This window comes from Centrocercus urophasianus, unplaced genomic scaffold (genome assembly GCF_019232065.1).
Source record: "Centrocercus urophasianus isolate 14NV4802_14NV808 unplaced genomic scaffold, USGS_Curo_1.0 seq_11, whole genome shotgun sequence".
In the NCBI taxonomy this organism is placed as follows: Eukaryota; Metazoa; Chordata; class Aves; order Galliformes; family Phasianidae; genus Centrocercus; species Centrocercus urophasianus.
Genome location: NW_024884253.1, coordinates 25369246 through 25390127, shown reverse-complemented (window position 1 = coordinate 25390127; position 20882 = coordinate 25369246). Strand labels below are relative to the sequence as shown.

The window sequence follows — 20882 nt, the reverse complement described above, 5'->3', positions numbered from 1 at the left end:
TAGGGATTAATATCCTGAGATTTCCTCAGATTCAGCATTTTTAACTAACAAAGATAGTTTTAAAATCAAATCTCTAAAAAAGTGAGAGGAATGAGGAAGTAGACTTTGTTCTAAGAGAAAAGAAAAAAAAAACACATTTTGTTTGTGGGAGCTGCAAGTACAGTTTATTTTATGTTTTGCATCTTTGCTTTTTCCACAGTGAAATCAGATGAGTTGCAAACAATCAAGAAGGAATTAACCCAAATCAAAACAAAAATTGACTCCTTGCTAGGGAGACTGGAAAAGATTGAAAAACAGCAAAAAGCTGAAGCAGGTAGGTGAAAACAATCTGTAGTTATGTTATTTAAATCAGCACCTATTTATCAAGCAAGTAGACAGATAAGAGAGAATTGGATCCTCCCAGAATAATATCTGCATAGAGGGCCTGAAGCAAGCTAAAGTAACTGGGGGAAAGAACTAGTATTGTTCACAGAGCCTCCAACATCATTTGAAGAGTTGCTTTCAAGAAAAGGTTGTTTCATTCTAGAAAAAGAATGCAAAGGTTGCCTGCTGGATATTCTGGATACAGAACATCACTAAAAAGTTTATTGGATAGAATTATGTTGAAGGTTGTTGATGATGGGGATACTTATGCCACGCACATTATGATATTTTAGATGATTTATTTCAGGAAATATGGTCTGGGCAAGAGACAATAGTCATGAGTTGTAGCAAGGGAAATTCCAGTTTGAGATTAAGAAAAATATTCTCTGTAGCACCTACAGTGCTTCTAAGTACAACAAGATGCACAGAAAGTCTGTAGAATATCCAAAGTCATCTGGCCAAAGCCCCGTGGACCTGTACTGAACTTCAAAGTTGGTCCTTCCTTGAGCAAATGTTGAACTTGGAGAGTCTGAAGATGCCTTACAGCCCAATGAAGTTGTAGCATCTGTGTAGAAATCACTGCACCTCTAGTTCATCTTGTATTCTGTCTTGAAATGTTTTAGTTGTTTTTAAGCAAAGACTGAAAATGACAAAATCCAACACTGCTTTCTAATGTACTGGGTATCTTTATTCTTGTCCTTACAATGATCATTTTGCTTGATGAATAATCTCACCTAGAAGCACTTTAAAGCCATGCTTTAAAGCCAAACTAAATAAGGGATTTATAAGGCCATATTTTCACCATAGTATATATGGAAAACTATCTCTCTTCTTACTGCTGTCTATGGTATTTCCTTGGCTACTTCCTTATAAATCTCCTGTTATATCTCTGTACAGAATCTGTGTACTAGAGAGCTGATTTTGTTGAGCGCCAGCAGGGAAAATGGAAGCCTTATCTTGTGAAAACTCTTAATGTTTCGGTTTGGTTTGGTTTGTTTTTTTTTTTCCTCTCCATTCTTTGATGAAAACTAGGAATATTTTTTGTGAAATGTGTGGAAGAGAGTCTGCCTTAGAATTCACAGCTGTCTGAGTACCTGGGTGCTCAGATTCATGTTGCTTGCTCAACTCCAATCATTCTGGGGAAGCCAAAAAGCTACAATTAGATACATCAAAAGAGTTCCGTCAAGACTATGAGAAAGAATTAGCAGTTTATGGACCTGACAGAGACAAAATAGATATTTACATCTGGATCCTTCCTGATCCTAAATGCCTGTCTTATTTGCTGATATATTGTTGGGATATCTATCTGAACCCTGAATTTTCTTGTTCATATTGAAACAGAAATAATGAATAAGTTATCTAGAGTGGGGTACTACAAATAATTATTTTTTGGTTAACAACTTGAAAAAAAAAAAAAAAGCAACTCCTAAAAATTTTACTTCTTATTTACAATCATTTTCTAAATTGATAGGCTAGCAATCTCTCAGTTGTTGCAGTTTACCCCACAAAATGAGTGCTTTACTCTCAAGTATAAGGTAAACCATTAGTATGGATTATGATTGCCTCTTTTAGAGCTGTGCACAATATGTATTCATTATATTCTATTTTGTAGTTCGTGCAAGTTGTATAAAAGTTGGTGTAATCAGTGAAGAGGTAATTGCAAGGCACTCCATTGAATCACTTGTGTACTGAAATACTCTGAGATGGTGGATTCCTACTTCAGGGAGCTTTTATATAAAATCCATTAATATGCAAAACAACCTGCATGTCATTGTACTTTGATATCCAATTTTCACTTCTGCTAAAGGACTGTAGAGAACTCATTTAAATAGAAATCATCTCAAAGAGGAAAATGTTGATTTGTATTGAATCATAGTGTTATTCCTTTTGAAGACAAGCAATGAAAAATCTCAGAGATTATCTGCATATCATTGAGGGTGAGGGAGGGGGGGAACATGTCAAAGACACCAAAATCCCCATTTAAGTCTCTTGAGTTGACAAACAAAGCTAAGTTGCCTGTGGGATGAGTCCACAGATGATTGTTTGCTTGGCTGGAGGCTTTATGCAAGTAAAACTACAAACTACATCAGTACCTAAACAATTCCACTCACAAGTTCAGATGTGAGATGATTTTGTTCCTTCTGAATAGTTTGGCAATATTTCCCACTTACTGCCAGAAGGAGTGGTCTCACTTAAGCCTGGGATCCGAGAGGATCACACAAAATAAAAAAATCAAGCCCTTATTCTGCACTGTTGTTGCTTTTTTTTTTTCAATGCCTGCATCACTTTCAAGAAACACATTCAATTATTAATCTTAAAAGTTCGACTTCTGGAGGATATGATCGGTTAAACAGGCACGCTGAACAATCTCATTGTGTACTATAGTCACTACTCTAAAGCTACCTCTCTTTACAGTAGAGGCTGATGTTCTGTCTTTTATTATTTGAAAATTTCAATTTATAAATTAAAAATTTCAGTAGGATGGATATAAGAGAAATTAAAATATCACTTATTTGACACAACTGACAAAAGAAGAAAAACGTTATGTTAGCACTTTAAACAAGAAAGTCTGTGCACTTTAAGTTACAGTTTTAGGATAAAACCTCAAACTCTATGGGCAACAAAGATGAAAAGAATCTGAAAAACAATCCTGAGCATAATTATTTGCAAGTTTCTGGGGTGACTGTATTTATGTGGATTAGCAAATAACTGTCAAGAATTGGTAGAGGATGTACTTCTCTAGGAAATCTGTTGGAATAACTCCCTTGTTCATAAAAATCTGAATCAGAAAGCCAGGAATAAGAAGCTGTTCTGGAATAATAAAATTGTTAGAGGGGAACATTCTCCCTGAAGTATCAAGATGAAGATTTTTAAAAGTGAGTGCTGAAATGTAAGATCTTATTTTTTCCTCGTCAGCAGAGCCCAAAAGTGTAAGATGCTAAGATGGTATTTTAGTATCTTCTGAAGACCCCAGTCTACATAAGTGATCAAATTTTCTAGCAATTGTCTCCTAAAAGTTATTCCCTTAAAATGTATTAAGTCCATTATTTCAGGAACCCTTTTTGAAATCCTTGACTGAAGTTAATTCATTTGTCAGTAGCCCAGCTAGGTTAATATCAGAAGGTGTCAGGGCAAGACTCAGTAGGCATAGCTGACAACCCATATTTCCTTGTGCAGTAAGGCAAGTAACAGTGATTTATAACTACCATGGTATTGTGTATAGCACCTCACAAATAAAAGGTGGGCTCAGTCTTCTACTGATATGTATGAACACAGTACTTTCAAAGCAGTTATCTAAGATGACTTTCTGTTCTTTAACAACAACCCTTCTGCAGAACTTATGTGAATAAGTGAAAAAAAATCTTCATTGTTCTGTATCTTCAATAAATGAATTTGAAAGTGAGGGATTAGAGATGAACAAAGACTGAAGAGATGAAAGTAAGATGTAAAAAAATGTGCAGAGGTAGAAGAAAAATAAATGCATTGATTTAATATTATGATACAGAAAAGTTGAGGAGATATGAATGTTATATGTTGTGGGTACAAAATAATATATTAATGGAGCTGAAAATAAAACACTTTGTAAGAAATCTTCAGAATCGTTGGCTGTTCAACAGGATACATGAAACACTAGCTAGAGTTACAGAACAATCAAACCTAATAAAGGAAGAAGTAGTGTTGATCTAGAAATGTGGTCATTGATGGGTATTATCACTCTCAGACTAAAAATACATTGGCATTCCAGTTACCTGCAATTTATTCTCTTGCCTGTAAACACTCTGAAAAAAAAAAATAAAGCTTTTCATTAAACTCCAAATAAAAAAACTCTCATCCTCTAACCATTCTAGCATCCAGTCTGTCCCTGTCATTCCCTTCTCAATCCTTCTCTGGATTTCTGCTGTCTGGATGAAATTCCTCAGCATATCCTGGAGTCTCGAAATACATAATTACAACAATGCAGCTTTCTGTGCTAAGCCAAGCAGAACAGTTCCTATCGGCCTCCCCAGAAATTGTCTTTTTTTTTTTCATTACTTTGCAGAAATTATAAGCCCTATATCTATATCATGAGAGGGGATCTTTTCATCCAGCATAGCATGTTATGCCAACGGAGAGAAAATATTACTTACTCCATAAAATATATATGTATATATATAAAGTTATCTAGAAGGATTTTTTATTGCCTGTATGGTTATTTAAAGATAGTCACAGCAAATTTATGTAAATATTTGATTACTTATAGACAATTAATAGGCATCCATTTCTCCAAGCATAGAGATCTGTGTGCTTCTCACTGGCTGCAAGTAAATAAATACATGGTGATTATGCCAATTTATCCCAAGATAAAGCAAAGTCCAGAAAATCAAAAAGCTGGATTTGTTAGTAAAGCAAACCTTCATCCACTGCATGGGATGAATGAGCATGTTGGTACTATGGCTCGTGCATGCATTAGATTTTGAAAATCAGAGATTTTACCATATTCAACTAGTAGATATTAACTTGGATTTTAACTGATTATAAGAAGATGGGAAAGACAAATTTCTTCCTCAGAACACTTTTCTTTGCCACCAGTAGAGAAGGTTATTGAATTTCTATAGAGTATGTTTTCCTTACAGAAGCTCAAAAGAAACAAATGGAAGATAATGCTGATTTGGTTCAAGAAGAATGCATATCAGAGAATGCAGATAACTCTACAGAAGATCCAATTGAAGGAGGGCCAGATGGAGATGGGGATGGAGAAGAGATGACTGATGGGATAGAGGAGGATTTTGATGAGGATGGCAGCAATGAGCTGGTAAGGAATAACCCTGCCATGTCTGTCTATACAGTTGCTCCGCATAACCACAGAGAACCAAGAATCTGGGTTAACCAAAAAAAGATCACAGCAGTACTGTGATATTCTGCAATAAGTACCTAGTCCCAGATTCTTCATACACTAGTGTATGTTAGGCACAGAAACTTCTAAGGATAAACAAAGAATATATATTCTTTATACTTGGTGAGTTTAGAAAGGAAACTAAATATATTTTAGCTTTTTTTCCATTTATTATTTCGCATTCAATGAAATGTAGATGATAAATGAAATTGACTTTTTATATTTATTTATTTATTTGTTAATTTGCATATTTGTTTTAATCAGAGCTTTTCAAAACCAGATAAGATCCTAGACTGGAGAACTTTCTCATTAATAACCATGTGGACTACAGTAGACTTCCATCACTGTCTTCCATGTGTATCTCCTGCAGGCTGCATTGGCAGCTTCAAATTTTTTTTTTTACAGAAGGATTTCGCTGTAAGAAATGCTTGGCTGAGGAATTTTCATCATAAAACTACTCTTTTCATGAAATGCCAATCATGATGTTAAAACTCCAAGTTCAAAAAAACATTTTAGACATATTTTGATATTCAGATTTGTTTTTTTTTTTTTGTTTTGTTTTGTTTTGTTTTGTTTTTTAATAAGTATGGATCAATCGCATTGTTTTAGACACCAGGATTACATAACACTGTATTTTCTCTCTCTCTCTCTCTCTCTCTTCTATATTTTCATATCTTCTCACTTTGAGAAGAAATCACTTCTGTTGCTCAGTGTCACTTTCCCTGATGTCTTTTTGACACACATTTTGTCATGTTTACAGTAAAAAAATCATTCAGTACTGCCAACAGGAGCCGGTTAGAAATGGAACCACTTGAACCAACACCAAGTCTGGAGAAACAGTGCAACTGAATAAGCAGCATTCTGTACTGCTTGATACAGGCAGTTTATACGTACCTCTAATTTGAGTATCTGTGTTTCTTTAGCCAGCACAAAGCCCTCTTGAATTTATGAATCCTAATATCAATATGCCAAAGAGTGTCCAAGAGAACATGAATCTCCCCGTCTTCTAACATGCAGTGTAGAATAGGTGATATTATTTGTTCTTCTCTAAGGAACAGGTTCTCCTCCAACAGGTATCAGGGATCTCTGTAAGCAGTCACCATTCTGAATTTGTAGGAAGTAGAAATGTTATAATGCATAGATAGTTGTATATATAATATCTCACCATGGCTAATGTCCGTTCCGCTGTAGTGATATTAACAATTGGGTGACCACAGTTTAGGGACTGTGCTTCTTACTGCAGACAACTAAATGGGGAAGATTATGTAATACCTCCTAGCTTCTGATCACTCCGTTCTGTCATTTCACCTACAGCATATAGCATATTTAGCATATATACCCACTATATAATGAAGCATAATGTAGAGGAATTTTTTTATCTAGCAAAGGCTTAAGCAAAAAAGTTTCTAAAAAGCAATCAGTGTGGGAAGACGTCATTAGTAGTGAAAGTCATAAGTGTGGCATAAACATGCTTGCATACCCCTGCTTCCAAATAAAAATCCTTTCAAAATTTATATTCTGGCATTTTCTGAAACGCAATATGTTGCTGACACAGCTCCGAAGCCATCTCAGAGGACCACCTACCAGGCCTGTCAAGGACTTTTTGGATGGCATCCCTTCCCTCCAGCACATTGACCACATCATGCAGCTCGTTGTTATCAGCAAATTTGCTGGGGGTGCACTCAGTTCCACTGCCCATGTTGCTAGCAAAGATACGAAACAGTGCTGGACCCTGTACCAACCTCTGAGGGACATCACTCCATCACTCATTATTGGTCTCCACTTGGACATTAAGACTTTGACCACAACACTTTGAGTGCAATCATCCAGCCAAATCTTTATCCACCAGATGATCCATCTGTCAAATCCATGTCTCTCCAATTTAGAGACAAAAATACTGTGTGAGACTGTGTCAAACACTTTGCACATGTACAGGCAGATGTAACCCTGTCATAGAATACCATCAAATTTTTCAAGAATGATTTGTCCTTAGTGAAGACATATTGGCTGTCAACTATCATCTCTTTGTTTCCTATGTACATTAACATAGTTTCCAGGAGGATCTGCTCCATGATCTTGCCAAGCACAGGGGTGAGATAGGCTGCGCTGTAGCTGCCTGGATCTTCACTTTTTCTCTTTTTAAAACTGGGGTTTATTCTTCTCCCTTTCCAGTTAGTGGTAGCATTATTGAACTGCCAAGTCCCATCAAATATGGTGGACACACGCTTAGCAACTTCATTCATCATTTGCCTCAGGATCCTCATGTGCATCTCATCAGGTCCCATGGACCTGTGTACCTCAGGTTTCTTTTGATGGTCTTGAGCCTGATCTTCTTTTACAGTGGGCACCACCTCAGTCAGGTGCAGCCCACCCCAGTGCCAGGGCAGTGACAGATGAGCAGCCTCCTGCCTTCCACCTTAATAATATGGGACCTCTAGCCAAGACACCAACTTTACACACTTTAAAGCTTAGAACCTACATTGCCATTGATGTGAAGTGTTTATGCCTTCTGCACTCCCTTGCCATTTTCAGAAGAGGTCACTTCCTCTTAGTTTTTCTACCTGCTGCAATGGGATAGTAACTTACCATTCTTTGTTTTGTTCTGTAAAATCTAGGAAGATTGGTGAATGAGTAAATGCTACATATCAAATAAAGGATTGCTCTGTGAAGGATTACTCCAAAGAAATCTCAGGCAATGGATATTTCCCATGGAGATGCAACTATATTTCTGCCATAGTTTTTACCCAGATACTTTGCAGTATTGGACAGTACTGTTATAATATGATGCATATTGTAAATTAATCTGTTTTTCAGTGTCCTTACATACATGTATTTATGTAGATATGATGGCATATTCCTAAAAAATTTTTACTTTCCACTCCAATTATTGATAGCTGAATAACCAGAAGTTAAGTAAGAAAACTATCAAACATATAGTGAATCAGTAAGAAATGTTAGATTTTACTCTGCTTGAACCTGTTCTGGCACTGTCTGGCATTACCGTCTGTTTGGTGAGAATTAAAGCAGATAAATAGGCTTGTCACAAAATATGAAGTGCTAGCAGATGTTGTTCTCTTGTTTTATGAAAACTAAGTTTCTGAGGAATATAGGAGAGCTGACTAATAGAAAATGTGTCCTTTTCACATAGAGCCAGTTGCAGTTTATTTGAGAAAACAGAGGATTTTTTTATAGCGGGAAAAATGTTAACTGTAAAACAATTAGAACAAACTTTCCATGTGTGAAAACATAACCTTAGACTCCGAATTAGAAATACTCCTCCGAAGGGCATTTCCAAATGAAATCTATAATCTTTTTCAAATATAAAGCAAAAGGTATTTAGGACCATGATGAGAAAAAAAGTCTCCTCTTTTGACACTAAAACCAGCAGAGCAAATAGAAAACCATTTGTGATGGGCATAGCTAATGTTCTGAATTCAGTTAAGCACTTGCAAGTCTACTAATCTGAGAAATATTATTAGAGGAAGAGAATTACTTGGCTTAAATTTAGGATTTCTAATTTTTTTTCTCAATGCTTCATATTTAGCTGCAAATCTCCTACCAAACCATTTGCTAATATCCCACTGCGGGACTCCTTTTGTGGAACAAAATACTACTTTGTCTTCTCTGTCTCCTGACAAGCCCAAAGGCTGTCAGTAAAGGCAAGCTCAAAAATGACAGCCTTGCCACCAGAGTCCAGATGCTACTAGACTGAAATCTCTGAATTTCTTTATGTGGGCCGTCTTTGGACCAGAGGACTCATAGTATATATATATGTATATGTATATGTATATGTATATGTACACATATATACATATACATATACTATGAGTCCTCTGGTCCAAAGACAGACATATATACATATATATATATTTCTAGTTCTAGTTCTAGTTCTTACTTTCAAAAGAAAGTGACTAGTACACTATGATGTATGCTGAGGGTTTAAGGAGTAGGATGTTTCATCTGAATTCACACTCAGTCTATTTGGAGGAACAGGTTACTGCACATTAACTGAGTGATGGCAGCTGTCCTCATGTCTGCTTTCAGCCTAGATCAGCTGTAAAGAAATGTGAAGTAGTTAGCCTGCAGTCTTGAATTACGTCAGGAACAGATTTAAGGAGGCTTTAACCACATCATTTGCGTGGCTGGCAGCATACCTATTGCATGCAACAGCTGTACACCTGCCTCATCCACCACTGAGATCCGGATGTTACTCATCCCCATATTATAATTTTCTACAGACTAAAGACACATCCACAAACAGTTGTTATGACTAGTCTAAAGTGTGAAAATTTGTTCTGCCAAAATAACTTGATTGCCTATTTGAACTCTAGCTCTAGACATGCTGTGTTTGAGTATCTTCTACAGTCATCAAACAGTTGTTAGGAAAGTTCTTTTTGCACAAACTCTTTGCCCACAGATATATCTTAGCAAGTGTCTCCAAGACAGTAGACACTCTAGTTTGATCCATCTTTTTTTCAGGCTCTGGATAAAAGTAACAGTACCTAAAAGAGCTGGAAAGGGACCAGGCTGAACAACCTCAACTCTCAGCCTGTCTTTGCAGGAGAAGTGGTCCTGCACTTGAGAATCCTCATGGCCTACTTCAGCAGGTCCATGTCCTTCTTATTCTAGGGTCCCCAGAGTGAAGGGAGTACTTCAGGTGGGACCTTATGAGAACAGAGCAGAGGGGCAGGATCATCTTCCTTAACCTGCTGGCCACACTTTTTTTTTGATGCAGCCTAGGACATAGTTGTCTTTCTGGGCTGTGAGAGCACACTGCCCGATCATGGTGAGCTTTTAATCAACCAACACCCCCAAGTCCCTCTTCTCAAGTCTGCTCTCAAGACATTGTTTTCTATATTCGCAATACTGCAGTATATTCCAACACCCATTTTGACCTTTAAAGGGCAGGTGGCCCCAGTGGCCCTAAAACCAGTCCCTTTTCCACACTGCAAGTGACATCAGTAGTGTATGATGTGATGGAGAGAATGTGAAAGATGTATGAATTACCTTACATGATTGTTTCTCTACTGATTTAGCAACTGGACCAAAGCGTTTCATATAAATTCTCTGAACTTGTTTCACATGATGCTGATCAATCATCAAGGAAGCACTATCTCAAAATGAATTATAACTTATCATTTCAATCCCTTTGTAAATACCAAAGGTAGCATCCAATTAATTAGCTGAAAGCCTGACATACTATAGATCTTGAAGAAAAAAAATCACTTTCAGCTAATGGTTAATAAAACGCCAACGAACTAATTAATTGGAATGAATTATACACAAGCACTCATGTCTATATTACACTGACAGAGAAGAATAGTTTATATCAATCTGTCAATCATTTACAATAAATAACTATAACTATAGTAGCACAGTGGTGGTTCAGTATTTCAGCATTCAGTAGCCCATACAGCGTTTTCTGGTGGACTCATGTGACTCCATTGCTTTCAAATACAATAGATTTATGATATTGTAATTCATGGAATTTGAAGGATACATTCACAAGTGTGATTATATGCTGGTATGCATACACTCAAGATAATAAAGGCACACAAGCATTAGATAGGAATTCCTCAGTAATGACTCACCTCTAATGAGAAGTCTTGAGAGGCAACTGTATTAAATTATATCAAAAACAAAAAGTACAGAGACGGTGTAAAGCCCACTTCTGATCACGAGGTGGGTTTACTGCCATTATTTATACATCAAATATAGTTTCCTTTCTAGGAAGTGTAATTCAATTACGTTTGCCTTTCAGAAATACTCCTTTTCTTATTCCTGTCCTTTTTCCCACCTCTGCAATGTTTTCAATCTATATTGGATTTGTTTCTACCAAAAAGAATAATGTTTCAAACATAAATACTGGAAAAAACCTCAGACAAAACTCAGGATAATCCTCTTGCTGTACTGAGTTTCATTATGCAAAAATGAAAATGTGGTATAATAATGGATATACTTCTTGTGGGAATTGATACAAAATCCATTTACATCTATGGAACCAACAAGCACTTTGGCTAAGGATCATCAAAACATTTTCCTCTCCCATAAGTAGTTAAGGAAAAGTAAAGTAATTTAGTAGTAAATATTTATGAAATAGTGAAGCTTTCTTTAATTCCTTTGCTAAACATGAGAATTCTTGAAGACACTCAGCAGAAAGTAGAATAAGATCTAAAGAAAATGAACAAAAATTTGTTTAATGAAATCTTCTCAAGTTTAGGCCCTATTTTGCATTTTTCAAATAATATGATTGAACAAATACAAAACTATAATAGAATTGATAGTATTTAATTTACTATTTTAATCAATCTGGATTTTTCATTGCCCATTTAGATATATCTTTTTATGTCAATTGCAATAATGCAGGCCAAATCAACTCTTCTATTATCAGTAGAAGTAGGCTGATTAGACGTGTCAAAAAGATCAATAGCTTTTCTTGCTACAAGCTGAGTGCACTTATCTAAAGTACTACTTCAAAAGAAAAAAAAAAAAAAAAAAAAAAGATGAAACTTCTAATTAAAGGTAATGGATGAAGCAAGGTCATGCCAACAATGTTACTTAGATGACTTTAGATATTATTGAAACCAAGCAAAATTTGCAAAATTTTTTTTCTGGTGCACTGGACATTTTGAAGTTCCTTGAAACCTTGCATTCAGTTTCAGGAGAAACATGAAGTTCTTCATTCCTGAGACAAATGAATAGGTAAAAGATTGTGTTCACTTGATAAATGCCAGTGCAAGATGTTTGTACTTGAGCAAGCTAAGAAAGTCATCAGAGGCAGCGTACCTGACAGATACTAATGTGTTGTACCTTCCAAAGCTGCAGTAAATCTAATAACCTGTGACTGAAAATACAGAGAAAGTAATAAAAGTATGTCATGAAATCAAAAATTGTAAGAAAATTCCTGACATGCCCTTTTGCTATATTTAATATATGCAATATCATAGTAGATTTGTTTGTTGTTCATGTACCATTGTGTGAGTCATTGGAAAGGCCTTGCTACCAGCTTCTCCTTTCCATTTTTCCTGACAGTCGATTTCTTAGGGGAAGAGTTCCTAAGTGGTGTTCAGGGTTTTAACTATGATTGAATGACTACATGATATTTTTTAAAAATTATTATTCACATCATATCCCCTAGATAGTACATAGGAAGCTGCAGAGAATGCAGGTACTATTATCACACATGCAGTGTGATATTTACAGCCTGTAGTAGCATATTTATAATATAAATAAGCAAAATAAAATCTTTCACATCTATTCCTCTAAATCTACTCCATATTATTTGGTCCCTCATAAAGCTTTTAAAATATTTAGAATGTAAATAAATTAACTATGAACATTAGAATCTTATGTATTAACACAAAATAGCTTGAAAACAAAACTGTTTCAGTTGTACAGGCAATCAGGAAGATTGGGCCCCATTCTCAGCTTCGCCAGTGTGGCTCAACAGATTAAACATGTAAACCGGCCCCTCTTTCTAAGGTCAGACCAAAGTGCTCTTTTAGCCATACAGTCAAAGAGTAGGAAAGGAATATTTGTCAAATATATAATTCAAGTGGATCAAAACTATGTGCTTTCCAGACAAGACAATTACTGTTTTTATTGTTAACCTTATTTTTGCTTCCTCTATGAGTTTGCCTTACTTTTTTATTGCACTGTAGCATCAGATTTCATAGAATCGCATAATAATGGAATCATGGAATGGTTTGGGTTGGAAGGGATCTTTAAGATCATCGAGTTCCAACCCCCTGCTATAGACAGAGACATCTCCCAGTAGACAAGATTGCTCAAAGCCCCATCCAGCCTGGACTTGAGTGCTTCTAGGGCCACCCACAATTTCTGTGGGCATAGGTTCATTATGCTAACAGTAAATAATTTTTTCCTAGTATGTAGTCTAAATCTACTCTCTTTCAGTTTAAAGCCATTTCCCCTCATCCTATCATTACCTGCCCTTATAAGAAGTCCCTCCCCAGCTTTCCTGTAGGCCCCCTTCAGATACTGGGAGGCCATAAGGTCTCCCGGAGTCTTCTCTAGGCTGAAGAGCCTGACCTTTCTGAAGTTTCAACCATTTAACTTCCTGCATTTTCTGCTAAGAATTATTAGTGAAGTCTCTCTTTCTGAGATCTGTCTCTATGCAAGGCAATTCCACACAGGTTCCTTCAGGCCCAGCAGGACAATCATTAATAAAATGCCAGCAATGTCCAGGCACATACAGCAAAGGGCAGGAAATCTTGTGTATGGGCTTCTCCTATGCCTTCTCCATCATACAAGAGCATGTAAGAGCCTATGTTCAACAGTTTCATTTAAGTGAAACAATTTTTGAGACAGTAGGTAATGCATTGATGATGTCAATAGATAACAATATAAGCATTAAATTGAATATTTTTGTTTGCTTTATTCCACAAGAAATATTGTAAGAACTGGTCACGGTAATGTAGTGTCTAGAATATCCTAGGCAAATGGAAGAAGTTGGGAGATATGTCTATTTGGAAACACAGGCACAGGTTACATCCTGGCAATATGTCTGATATGACAAATGATTTTTTACTGTTGCACCATTTAACATGTTTAATGTTTTTTAGAAACTGTCACAGTGATTTGTGCAAAGCTTATGTGCTGGCTTCATGTGGACTGGCGTTTTGGAAGAGTAGTTTGTGTGCTTTGCTGTTTTATGGGAAGTAGATACTGCTGCTCATTGGCACAGTTCATTGACTGTCAGTAGATCTATCCATTATTAATATTTTGTGTTCATTTCACTTTGGGTTCTTTTTGTATTTATTATGCAGTGCTATCTGCTTATCTTAAGCTTTTAGGTAAAAATGAAAGTCATAGTACTTGATGTTCTTGAGACATCAAAATATTTAATTTTAATTGCCCAGCTTCACCTGTCAACAACTTCTGTACCTCTGCTTTTTTCCAATAAAAGATAAATAAGTAAATATTTTTGTGAATTTATTGAGAGACAAATAATGCTGTCAGATCAGGCCAGAAATTCTCAGACATACAATCAAAATGCTTGCCCAAATGAGCTGAATTTCTCTCTGATATAAGTTAACTGACTTTAATTTCAGTACTAGCAGACTGATTGTGTTTATTTTATTCAAGTAAATCAGAATATACCACAAACATTAACTTAAAATTCAATGCAGAAGAGTCAATCTTTGAGTACAGTATGGAAACAGGGAGTAACAAACATTTACCTCCCAGATGCAAACTCAGATTCTTTTTCAGGGGGTGGGTGATAGTGGTGAAAAAAGCTGCAGGCTGAAATTCGGGCTGGCGCACAAACACTGTTTTTAATCAAAGTAAAAAACTTTAAATATGAAGACTGAAGTCAATTTCTGCCCCAAATGTTTTTTACCACTATAATGCTGGCAAAGTCTCTCGTTTCACTTCCCAGCTTTTTAGTTGATTCCAACAAACTTGAAATGACTTGTGAGAGATGTTAGAAGTTAGAGAGATGTTAGATGTTAGGGTTGATGTTAGACCACTCGTTCATGACCAACATTTCCTAGATCTGTGGGAGGAGAATACCAAAGCAGGAAACTGCTGAGCGAGGGGGAAGGATACACTGGTGTTTTCGTTTTCCATACTCACACTATGACTGATATCTTTCACAAGAACTCAAGCCAGCCATTGGGTCTGTGTTTGGCTATGGATTTGAGTCTATTAGAGTAATCCTCAAATTCTTAGATTTAACTGAAATTGAGCAATTGCCATGCATCACACATTTTTTCCTGGTGTGTCAGTCTTTGAAAGTAAATAGCTTTAGTTCCCCTAAAAAACACTCTTTTCACTGGCTTTATCAGTATGCTTGAGTTTCAGGAATACTGAATAAAAAACCCTCAGAGAAAACATTTTTCTGTTGAATCTCATCTGCAAGCCAAAGTGGGCCTTCATGCAAGTAAACAGAGGTAAACACTGAAAAGCCAAAAGGTTTCTATTTTTCCATTTAAAAAAAAAAAGAAAAAAAGAGTAATTTTAAATCTGGTTGTTGTTGTTGTTTTTTTTCAGTATAAACTTCAGAGCTCCAGTTACTGACCCGATTATTCCAAAAGGTCTGAATTTTCTGAAAAAAATATAAATGTGCTACTAAGAAGATTTTCTGCATGATTAATATTAAAAACATGAAAAGCAGATTGAATTTATCTGTATGTAGGCATTATAGACCTCAGAAAAGGGAATTTATTTAGAAGGTGGTAGAACTGTAATTGCAATCTCAACAAAAAAGCAATCATTGAGGAATGGAACAAGCTCTATCTGCCAAAATGAAAATTTGGAAGTTAATCAAATGCCATCTTAGCCAGCCTGTTATGCTGATATGTGTATCTGAAATTTCCAATTTGTTGTTGCAATTCATTACTAAAAGTACAATACAGCTTTATAATCTCTTTTAGAAAGCGTAAGTTGTGTTCCAACCCAATAAACAGAGAATCAAAAGTCTAAATTCTGTTCCTATTTGCAGTGTCATGTTGATCCTCTCTCAGGTGGTAGTCGATGACACACCATTTGCAGACAATAATGTAACCCTAAATCCAATATTTTCTTTTGCAATTTTTAATTTTAAAGACATATTGAAATCCTCATAAAACAAAAATGTTGTGCACTTCCCATTCAAATAAGCGTTACATGGGAAAAAAATGGGTTTAAATTTTGAGTAGTCCTGCGTGGAGACAGAAGTTGATCCTTGTGTGTCACTTCTGACTTGGGTATCTGATTCTATGAAAATACCAAGAAAATGCTGTTTAGAATATGACCAGCATTCATCGTCCTTCCCGTCTGGATCACATTTCCATTACAGATTTTCTTTGTTTTTCTCTGAGGTTTTCTGGTACCTCTGTCATTTCATAATAACCACTTTCAGCTTCTTCTAACAGTGAGATCTACTCTCCATTCCTTGTCTATTACAATTTGCTTTTACCTCTGTCCTCTTTATGCTAACTAAAATGTCTGCCTCAAATAAATCAAAAATCTGCTGTTGATTAGAGAGCATTCTTGAACTCATTACCATGACTGAGCACAATTTCTTCTTCCTGCATGGGTGCACTTTGTTTTTTGACACCTGTCTAAAATCTACATTGGCAATACGGGGAAACTTTAGCAATTACTTTCTGTGTGATTACCTTGAGGAAGTTTTAGTACTTCATGAGTTCCTACATGCATATATTAAAAAGAAATACTACATAAAGTGTAGATATAGTGAGTGTCCTCAGGGTACAAACTGTAGCAGTTCCTTTGTATGCTAAACTTTGTATTCAAACCTGCCTTTGGAATTGGTGCTAATTGGATCACCAGCTCAAATTGGGAAATTTCTGCTTCTCGCATCAAGCAGAAGTTAAATCAGTAAGAATTAATTCTACTACTTTTTGACAGCACTCTGCATCCTTAAGCCATCCTTTTGAAGCATTCAGTATAATCAAGACTAGGACTTACTTGTTTCACACAGAACAAGCCAAATCTCAAGAAGCAGAAAACAATTAGTGGTTCTGAGTCATACCTTTCGGAATTTGCTGTAATTATCCACTTGCATAAAGAAAAGCGGAACATTTTCCCCTTTGCTACACTTGTCACTGGGCCCACAGAGGTTGATTTGCTCTTAAGGGACACTGGTGCAAGCTGAGGAAACTCTGGACAACTTGGTTGAGAACTTACTGCATTTGGTTACCAGCAAAAGAGGAGCGAGAGCCAAACCCAGAGAATGAAGTAAGGTGGACAGATCCACTTCTCTCTGCCCTCAGAGCCTTGCTCAGCAAAGCTCTGGGCAGCTCTCTTCCTTCAGCCTTCACATCTGGCCATTATCAAAACTGCAGCATGTCCTCATTGGCATTCTCACAATAGTAGATCCTGTCTTCACCACTAAACCCAAGAATATTCATCACATATCTGCCCACATAGATCTCTGGGAAGAAAACTATATTGGTCAAGAGGAAAAATGAGTATTCAGTAAAGCTTCCCATTCTTCCTGCTGATTTTTATAAAGCTAGCAAGTGAAACAGAGCATTTTAATAGAAAGGATAGAAATATGTTTTCACTGCTTAGTAAAGCAGTCATTCTCAAATGTACTCACAAAAGTACTGACACTTCAAAGCAATTAAACTGTTCATTGAGCAGAAAAATGATTCTGTAGTGTTTTCAGCAATTAAAGTACAACTGACAAAGTACAAAAGAAAATGATTAGGTTTCATCATCTGAAGGAAGGTTTAAAGAAGGTGCAATTGTTTCCTTCAAATATTCTTTATTAATATTTATGAAACTGTAAAACTGTTCATTTGTTATATGCAGTGAGTATACTATCATTAGCTCATTGTAAAAAAAAAAAAAAAATTGGTTTAGGGTCATAACTTTGTCAGGTTTTACACAGAACTGTTACAAATGACAGTAGCACGTTCAAGCCCCCTACTAACATATACTACACTGAGCTTTTACTCTTCATACAGAGGAGTTATACGAAAACACCTATATACCTATTACTTAAGTAGAGATTTTATACTTTAAATTAGGGGACAGGAATTCTTTCAAAAGAACAAATGAGCAGAGGTGTCAAAGCAAAAGGTAACACAAAATTAAGTTTCTTTGCTAAGTCCTGTCTGTTGCTTGTGGTTTCCATTCCTGATGATGAAAGATACGTAAAAGCCAATAGGTGGACATACCCCAAGGATACCCTACAAACATAGATTACTGTTTTTTGCAGTCAATACAAGCTGTCTGCTTAATAGAAAGGGAGGATATTATCTGGAGTTAGACCAAGCAAACAAATAGAATAGCAATTTGCTCTACTGCTTTGTAACCAGCAGTAATCAGTGCATCCTGATTTTTCTTATTTTAGGAACAAGTCTGGAATAATCCATTATTATTATTATCCACGATTCAAGTTTAAAGAAAAAAATCTGCTCTGCAAACACATTCAGTTTTTCTCCTCTTTGAGCGTCCAGATTTACACTTCATAATCAGAAAAAATATTATTAGGGATGAAATGCAAGACACCATCCTAGAGAAAATAAGAGTCACATCTGTGGTCCTGAATCCACTGTTCTTAGCTGTAGACATAGCAGTATAGATGAGAGCAGCACATACAACCAAAGCAATTGTGCCACAATTGCAGTCTGAGGTAATGCTAGGAGGACGGCCAGTGATGTGAGTAACAGGAAAGTGCAGTACGTGCATTTCAATGGGGGGTTTGCAGCTGCTTTGCATAAAGCAGTCAGTATGGCAGTCAGGTAACCCACAGTCAAATCTTTGTCAGACACCAACAACAGCCTGGGAAGATGTTGGCCTTCAAGTCACCTGCAGATGTAGAAATGCAGCTTTGAAACCAGAGTCAGAATTAGCTACAGTGGTCTACCTTGTAGCTACCAACTCAGCAATGCAGTTTTGGAAAGGGGTTGGTCTAACAAGGAAAAAGCCAGTAGAACAAGGGGAAGGATATTTGAGGATTTGGATTTCAAGTTCGTGTGTGTATTTGCACAGTTGTCCAACCATCCACCATTTATCTGCATTTTCTGGGAATTTCTAAGGCTATTGTTATGATGTACAGATACATTTTTTGAGATCAACATCTTGCATATAGTTTGTTGGATGCTGTTATTATATATAATTGTTGCAGGGTAAATCTTACTGTAAATTCTGTAACATTCATGTTCTGCGGGATATTCCTCTAAACTTTTTCTTAATGTTCTTCAAGAGAAAACATTAATCTTGTGCAACTTCTGTGTCATATAGTCAAGGTTCATACTTTATACTCTCTCCCAAGGACGTATACAGAATTTTTACGCTCGGATAGTAAGATTTATATGTATACGTTTAGGTCTGGAAGATGATCATGGTAAAGTCCATCACACTTTACCAACAAACACAACTAGAAGGAAAATAAAGATTTATGGGGAACAAGGAACATTCCCCATTGTTTACCTTTATTTTTTTCAGAACTGTAAGGAAGAAAAAATATACTGGAGCAAGAAAAAGGCTGACCTCTGTCTGAGCCCAGCCTGTGGAGTTCAAAAGTCACACCACCCGTAGAGAAATAGAGACCACCTGACTGAGCTCAGGAAAGTCAGCAGCATCTGCCTGGCTGCAAAGCAGTAGTCAGCATTACTGCTTTCAACTGCATGGGAAAGGTGGGGAGACAGAGCAGCCCATCCAGTTTGAAAAAAGAAAAAAAAGAAAAAGGTGTCTTTATCAGAAATTGAGTTTACCTCCTAATTAAATGCTTTTTAGAGAAAGGCAGAGTGAAAACTATTCCTATTGTGTTGTACTTTGTGACAATGAAGCACACAACATAGAGGGAATTTGCACCTAGCAGGTGATCTGATGGCCAGGCTCTTTCCCCAAGAGAATCGATAACTAGTAGGGCATTCCTAAAGACCTACAAATGTACAAAGGGGAATAATCCGGGCAAAAATTATCTGTGATGAAACCATTAGACCTTTAAAAGACAAGATGAAATCTCCTCTAGATTTCTGTTGTATTTTACCTGATTTTATCTGAATTTTTATTCTGTTATTTTTAGTGATGATATTTGGAGCCCATTAAGTAGAACAGCATTTATATTTAGTCAGGTATTTAATATTTAATGTTAGCTTTCTGGGGTATATACATGATGGCAGTGCAAAGTTAAAATTAACTGAATATAGAGTAGTTGGAGTCTGGTGAAAATGTTGGAAGGATCAAACTGGTACTGTAGTAACAGTAGCAGTAGCATTTCTGGAAGTCTGAAATACGGTGTTGTGCCTAAGAAGAGTGCTTTCAATAGCTCACACTCAAAAAGCCAGCCATACGGGGAGAAAAACAGCAGAAATAATTTCAGGTGGAAAATGAACCAATAAATATTCCATAACCCATCTCCAGCTTTTTTCAGAGATTATGATGGCAATTAGGACAGTATATACTGTTTCTCTGATACCATGTACGGCTGCCAGGACTGCCTGTTCTGTTCGGTTATTCAGTTCATAAAATGCACTATGTTCAAATCACGCATTTATAAGCGGTTTTCTGCTAGAACTACATCAAATGAAAGCCATATTTCTGGCTTAAATGTAATTCAGTTCATCCTTGTTGTGTCAGGATGTTTTTTATATATGTAACAAGAAGGAAATGAAAAGCTTAAAAAAATATTAGTCATCATGAGATTCTTTTAATATCATCAGCAGTACCATAAAGCCAGCTGATAAATTGCACACCATTCAGAAGAAAGAAATAGAATGAAATTAGTATTATAGTACATCAGATTAATCATAGCCCTGGGTTGCTCTCATTTTATGGAAAATAAAACTTGGCTGTTTCAGATTTTAAAGTTTCTTCTCAGCCTTTAAGGTTATCTGCTTCAAGAGGCAAGTAACTAGCCTGTATGCTGAGAAAAGAATATAGGATTTTTGGTTTGTGGGGTTGGTAAATTTTTGTCATTGTTTCTAAATGACAGCAAAGCAGCATTGATGAGTTGGATCCAGATGGTTAGCGATAACACCTCATAATAGCAACCTAATGAAGCTTTTTAGTGCTGGTGACAGGTAAATGCTTGAAAGGCAGGGAAGAAGCTCCAATAAATAATTTGAAAATCTGTCTGTGTTCTTACTTACATAATTATTGCTTTTCATAATAGCATAATGGCAGAGCAAAGTATAGGTGACAAAATGGTGAGAAAAGAGGAACT

At 36.3% G+C, this 20882-nt stretch overlaps 1 protein-coding gene across 1 annotated transcript in view; it reads left to right on the top strand.

The window, feature by feature from the left end:
• RALYL (RALY RNA binding protein like) overlaps positions 1 to 20882 on the top strand; it is a 186963-nt gene that overhangs the window by 164499 nt on the left and 1582 nt on the right. The window contains exons 6-7 of the mRNA XM_042840025.1: positions 200 to 313; positions 4977 to 5155. Coding sequence (XP_042695959.1) covers positions 200 to 313; positions 4977 to 5155 — 293 coding nt within the window. The remainder of the gene's footprint in view (positions 1 to 199; positions 314 to 4976; positions 5156 to 20882) is intronic.